This window comes from Priapulus caudatus, unplaced genomic scaffold (genome assembly GCF_000485595.1).
Source record: "Priapulus caudatus unplaced genomic scaffold, Priapulus_caudatus-5.0.1 Scaffold153, whole genome shotgun sequence".
Lineage (NCBI taxonomy): Eukaryota > Metazoa > Priapulida > Priapulimorpha > Priapulimorphida > Priapulidae > Priapulus > Priapulus caudatus.
The window spans coordinates 230,571-237,645 of NW_014577214.1; the positions used below are offsets into that span (position 1 = coordinate 230,571).

The window sequence follows — 7,075 nt, forward strand, 5'->3', positions numbered from 1 at the left end:
TCTCTCTCTCTCTCTCTCTCTCTCTCTCTCTCTCTCTCTCTCTTCTCTCTCTCTCTCTCTCTCTCTCTCTCTCTCTCTCTCTCTCTCGCTATACTATCTCTCTATACTATATACACTCCTGGCGTGATCTATAATATAGATTATACAATCTGTTACGCACTCCTGATATTATCCACTCTCTGTGTCTATATTATGACACTCCTGGTGTTATCACACGTGCACGACTTACTCCGCTCTCGACCTTCTCTGCAGTCTCTGCTGGACCCGCAGCTGGCTCAGACCATGATCAGCGCTGGATGAATCGTCGGACACGGCGCTGCACTCGACCAGCGCCCTCCGTAAATCCTCGTTCTCGGACGCTAGCAACTCGTTCTGCTGCCGACTCTGCGACTCGGCGCTGTTCAATTCCTCGAGTTTCTTCTCCATCTGCAAACAACTGCCAGCGTAACAAGAACACGCATCCACGCACCCCAAGATTCCCAGCAGCGTTCACTGGTGTTCAGTGAGAGGGAAGATCTATATGACGCCTAGAGTTCTTATAGCTAGAATATCTATTATAGCTAGAGTCAAATCAATTCCTTGAGTTGTTTCTCTATCTGCAAAAAAACTGGCAGCGTAACAAGAAAACGCATCCATGCTGCACCTCCGCCTCACCCCCCCCCCCATGATTCCCAGCAGCATTAACTGGTGTTCAAGGACAGGGAAGATCTATATGATGCCTATAGTTCTTATAGATCATGATATGGAATGGAATATATAGATATGAATTCAACCTCGTGTTAGCGATTAGTATTATAGAATAAACATCTGTCTACGTAGGACACTCTCGGCATTTCCATTGAGTGACACTTATAGGCCTACAACGAAACATCATATATAAAACAGACATCTAAATATAGGTGACATGTTCGAAATTTATTTGGGTGACCCTTGGAGGCCTATATACAGGGTTGACTAGATACGGTTACACAACGTGTTACGCGTATATGACTATAAGAATCGCGAATAAGTACCATAAACAGAGTGCGTATTTGGAATAATCATTTGGATTAGAGTTCGCGTGACGTCACTTTTAGGCTGGACTGAGACGACGTGATCTGGCATAATCTATCTTACCGATACTTGTCTGCAGAGTATATTCTGAAGCTGCTGCTCTTTCTCCTCGAATTCCGCTTTCATATCTAGTTTTCGTCTGCGCTCCCGAGCCTTTTCCTGCATCGTCCACGGGCAACAAATTAATGAATACAAAACGAACGCACACAAACGTAATGCACTAGCTCGCACACTTTCGTCCACACCTCTGTCTCCATAGTGACGATTCAATATTTCGAAAACAACGTGGCTGTTTATATGAATTGTAGATATTGTTATAATAAAATTATATTGTTATAGCGCTATTATCGCAGAGGGTAGGGTTAGGTTAATTTTAGAGTTAGGATTAGGGGTGGGGGTGAGGATTGCGAGTAGCAGGAGGGGAGAACGCGAGGAGGTGGCATGATCACATAGCTATAGGCGAGAAGGCGGCAGTGTAGTTAGCACGCCTGAGCGTGTTGGTGTTGTAATTAGTCTAGGATATGCGACGAGACAGTATACGTATGTGTTGGACAGCCAATCCACACTTTGACGAGACATTAGGTTAGTATTAAACCAATGACTTACTATTAAACAGAAGGCCTCACCATCTGTCTTCTGACTATGATATATAAATATATGTATACATTTACGTATACATACACACGCGCGCTTTCATTGATATATTGTGTGAATTCGTCCGGGCACAAACGTAGTCACAGATATGTTCACACTTTATGCTGAGATCGGGATACTAGGAAAGAGGTCGCGTTATTTGTATGAGGAAATATAATAATAATGCGTAAAGAATCATGGGACATGCATAATAATTCCAAGCGAATTCGATGACGAAATCCAGTTGCGAATTTAACCAATATGCCAACTTACTACTGGATAATGCTTATTAGGGCAAACATGACCGTCAATCCAAAAATTGCAATAATAATTATCTAATTTGTATTGAACAATTATATATATAATATATAATTGTGTTGACAAGAAAATTACAATAAATTTTATTGGTAATTACATTTCAGGTAATTATTTATTAGATGCTATATAGGGAAATTGTTTCTATTAAAGAATAAAGAGCTCATCAACGATACAGATCCAGTACTGGCTCTGTAATCGCTCGAACCTGCATGCATGTAAGTATTAGCGCTGCATGTCAACTGCGCACACTTGCCGCGGCAATAAGCTTCTCGCGCTCCTCGCTTATCTGCTGTTCCATTTCCTCGTAGAGTACACGCACCTGCTGGTCGTGAGCTGTACACTTGCTACGGAGAGAAAAACACGGACAACCTTAGTGCACGATGAACAATAGGGATGAGATAAGGAACGTGAGCGAGGATACGAATCAGGATAGCGCGAGCAATGAAGCCGCCTCGCCTATACGTACGTTTTGATGGCGAACTGCAGCGAGCAATGAAGCTGCCTCGCCTATACGTACGTTTTGATGGCGGACTGCAGCGAGCTAAGCTCGAGCTCGGATCTCTTCAGCAGGCTCGCCATGCGGCCGAGGAAGTCCTCGAAGTTATCCAGCAGATGCGGCTCGTCTCGGCGCAGCTGCAGCCAAAGTTCTCGAATCTGCTCCTCCCTGCAAGCACAAGGCGGCGCTATAGTGCCTTGTCAATGCAAGTGTGAAATTTAGAGCAAAATTTATCGCATACGAATTCATTTACGCGTCAAAGCTTTCTCGGTTCTGTGCAGTCTGTACAGTCAATTACTCTATACTAATGTACAGATGACTGTATTATTTTTCTATTATAGCGAATTGGTAGATCGATACAATGTATAATGTGTAGATGTGTTGGCACGAATAAATATACATCTAAAGTGTTTTATGCTTTATATGGGTTATTGTATTTATGTTATAAATAATGTTATCTATAGTGATTAGTTTTGAATCTTGAATCTTGTAATCTGGTGTCGTAATTGCAAGATGGCGTCTGTGCGGGGGTTAACCGATTTGTTTCGCGATAACTCTTAAACTAAAGCTTCCCCTACGCGTATTAATGATATTACTCGAGTGAGGGATAGGGCGTGCCATTAATTGACTTCAGAAGGAATCAATGCTAGACACAATGGGTAACACAATAGCCGTATTCGAAAAGACAACTACACAACCACAAACTTACTCGTTTAATATGTCGTTCCCACCTAGATGCTGCATTAATTTCTGAAATCCTTCATCCTCGTCAGAGTTGCCGTCCCAGACATAACTTTCCGACCTGAATAGACCGACATTTCGACATAGTAATAAAGAGATTTTGCTTTTATAAACTGCCACCCCTATATTTAATCTCACTCTGATGCGCAGAAACAATTCTCCAAATTGTTTCCAGCGTTCAAATGCGACAGATTACTTATATATAGCGACAGTTTTACGTATCAATAATTGATTTTACATTGATCAAAGACTAATTTTGCTCGATTGCTAATCACGTTTATTATCTATATTAATAAATGAGTTCATTTGACAAAGATGAAATATTACTAAAGGGCTTCCATCATTTTATACGCGTATCATCTCGCGGTTATACTCTAGGTGCTTTGTTTTCGACGTAAAAATAGAATATTTATTTCAGCCATAACGAATCCATCGTAATAGCGTATCTACCGCATAGTTGCTGGCTCGATGACGATGTCATCCACGCCTGCCAAGCATTCCACGTCTACGGAGCGTGAGTGTATCGGCGCGGGTGTTGGGCAGGTCGCAACCATGCCCGGCTCTGCTATGTTATCGAAATCGTCGTCAAGCTCCGAGAATTTCACATCCATGAAACCAACTGCGAGCGGTAATAACCAGGCGATAAATTAAAAATTCGGAAGCTTAATTTCGTAATCACTATTTAGTTTAATATTTTCTAAGGATATTATTTTAATATTAGTAGAATGAATTAATATTATAGTCATTTTTTGTAATTTTACTTTTATATATTTTATTAAAATAAAGATAGGGTAAAGGAACGAAATAGCCGGCGTCAACGTCAGCGTAAAGGTATTTTCACATTCTTTTATGTGTCTTAAACGTTTATAAAATATTAAATAATCGAAAGATCGGTCGCTCAGTGTGGACGCATTAAGCTATACTTACTGAAGCTCAATATCAAATAACGAAATAGTAACTGAAGCGCTAGCAAATCTAAGACCATATTTGATATGCTATAACCCTACTTTATTACGCCTTTGAAAGCATGTCATATGAATCCATGTTTACCAAAGCTTACATTATTAAAATCCTCATTACCTACATTCCTCCGGCTCGATGAAGCCACAATAATAGCAGCCTTAGTGACGTAAACTATAATAACACCCTAGGAGCATATATTTGTCAGTGATCCTGATTACAAGCTATCAGTGCCTGGCGGTGCCATACTTACTAAAACCTTTTGTGAATTCTTTGAGCGTGAGGAAGCCCCGGTTGTCCGTCTCCAGCAGATCGAATACGTCGCACAGCTGGCTGGCAGTCAGTGGTAGTTCGCCCTCCAGCCGCATGATGCCAGTACGGGTGATGTAGCCGGTTTCTTGACGATCGCACAGGTCGAATAGCTCTCGGGCCTTCTGGGCGACCATGTTCTCTAGGTCTTGTCTGTAGAAGTTGTATTATATATATATTATAGTAACTCATCGCGATTTTACAAATAATTGCGCGCTTGTCGTTCTGGTGGGGACAAGACTTCATATTTTTGCGATATCATTTCATATATAATATTTCATTTTTACTTATGTGTGCGTGCGTGCTTGCGTGTGTGTGTCTGTTGTGTGTGTATGTGCGTATGTGCGCGTGCGTGCGTGCATGCGTGCGTGTGTGCGTGTGTGCGTGTGTGCGTGCATGTGTATGCCCGCGCGTGCGCGCGTACCTACGTAACAGTGTTTATGTATAGTGCGCATCCCTCTCCATAACGACACAAGGCATTGACAGCCAATTATACGAGTTCATAGCATTGTGCTTTCAGCAACAGGCCTCCAAAACAAGGTTACAAAGATTTCGTACTTAGAGCGTTCCACACTGGACATTGTCACCAATGGCCGCTTTCTCTTCGTCTCCATCTTTTCGGACGACGCCAGACCAAATAGAATTACGTCAGCATGTCAGATCTGTCGATACGGCAATTTCGTATTGAAAACAGAAGAACAGACGAACATAAAAGCCGACAAAATATAGATGACAACGTGTAAAATGTTTACAGTTTGGCACCTGTAAGTCACACCTGTTGGTTACTGTTATATATATATATATATAGTGGCGAATCTAGAATTTTGAGATAAGGGGAGGCGCAACCGCGTAGCCGGGATTTCCATTTAGGGGGTGCGGATTTAGGGGGTGCGGATTTTGTGCGGGCTGCGCTGGCGCGCACGCTTCGCGTGCCGAATAGGGGGGGGTCAACAACACATAAGGGGGTGCGCGTCTCTTGCGCCCCCCGGATCCGCCTCTGATATATATAGCAATAGATGCACGGAAACATGAAATACGTAACAGGAAGAAGCAGCGCACGAAGCTTAATTAAAGTTCTTGTTCTTTCTGTATATATATATAGAGAGAGATATTTCCTGTTACGTGTTTCGTGTTGACGTGCATCTATTGTTGCGGTGCGACTGTTGCGTAAACGAAAGCCGACACCGCGTTCAGTACTGTGCGTCAGCCTTCATAACGTATCAACAACCCATGGGCATAATACTATACTGTCAAATCTGTGTTCGCAGGCACCGCTGGGTACCTGGCTACAACGGACACTCTCGGTGTATCTCTTGAGTGGCTGTTATACAGTGAAAAGAACTGGCTGAGACCCCCGTCATGTGCGTGATTGCTGCGATAGCCATGCAGTAGACAACATTGTAACTTGTATTAAGCGCATCGTTATTATATTAAGCATTGTTATTAGTATTAAGCGCTTACGCATATTTCGAGGGTTGCCAACGAACAGACGTTCTAATAGACTTTCTATAGTTGCAATCTCTATCTATGTATTCCAGCGTTCAGCCTAACACGACATTAAGGGAGCACGTTGGCTTTGCAACTGTCACATCCATCTCACGTTCTTGTTTCGGGTTTTCATTTTTTGACGCCTACTAATTCTTCATATCGCCCGAAAGTGACATTGCCAGCAGACTGTACTAATCCTGCGAATCAGATACGGATTAAGGAAACTAGCAATCGTCGTTGACTCGGCACAGTAGCTTTACCTTAGTGTACACATCCCGATCTAGATTCATATAACCACGTGTGCTTGAATTGACAATGCTACGACCAGTACGAATGTCTCTCTGAATAGTAAGGTCGAGTGGCTAACTATATAGTTGTGCTAAAAAATTAGCTGCGTAATACCGTTAAAAAACGTATTATGGCAATTTCTGTCGTCGAAATCTTAAGAAATGTATACATGAGACAAATCATATGATGACATTTTCTAGACGTTAATTACCTAGATCATAAAAGTGAGTAACTAGCGGAGAAGAAAGCTGTAACATATATGCCACGAAATGTTATGACTGAATTTAGGATTACGCACCTATTGTTGGATCAATCGAGAAGGCATTTGCGTCAAAATAACTCGATCACTCACAATAACGTACGACATGATGAAAGAGCATCGATCTTCTCCCTTGCTGCGTACAAGGCGGCATTTCACATCTACACACTCACACTATAGTTGCTCCGTGTAATATGCGCACCACGAAGGTTATAATTGGGACGATGACGACAGCGGATGACTCACTTTGACCGTATAGTTCTGCAGCAGATGCTGCTATGCAATGAAAATCAAGCGGGTCATATCAAGAGCTAATAATACCTTTATAGAGAAATTAGCTCTTGGTCATATACATCATAATATATATATATTATATATGTGTGTGTTTGTTTGTGTGTGTGTGTGTGTGTGTGTGTGTGTGTGTGTGTGCGTGTAGTGTGTGTGTGTGTGTCGTGTGTCGTGTGCGTGTGTGTAGGTGGTGGGTAGTACGTGACGTGTACGTGTACGTACGTCGTAGTACGTACGTACGT

General features: G+C 42.2%; 1 protein-coding gene across 1 annotated transcript in view; it reads right to left on the bottom strand.

Annotated features, from left to right (window-relative positions):
• Positions 1-7,075, bottom strand: part of LOC106806311 (EF-hand calcium-binding domain-containing protein 4B-like) — a 16,211-nt gene that overhangs the window by 2,333 nt on the left and 6,803 nt on the right. The window contains exons 2-9 of the mRNA XM_014808199.1: positions 5,069-5,172; positions 4,455-4,663; positions 3,692-3,860; positions 3,210-3,302; positions 2,522-2,668; positions 2,258-2,348; positions 1,117-1,212; positions 230-426 (exon numbers count right to left, since the gene is read on the bottom strand). Coding sequence (XP_014663685.1) covers positions 230-426; positions 1,117-1,212; positions 2,258-2,348; positions 2,522-2,668; positions 3,210-3,302; positions 3,692-3,860; positions 4,455-4,663; positions 5,069-5,124 — 1,058 coding nt within the window. The 5' untranslated portion in view covers positions 5,125-5,172. The remainder of the gene's footprint in view (positions 1-229; positions 427-1,116; positions 1,213-2,257; positions 2,349-2,521; positions 2,669-3,209; positions 3,303-3,691; positions 3,861-4,454; positions 4,664-5,068; positions 5,173-7,075) is intronic.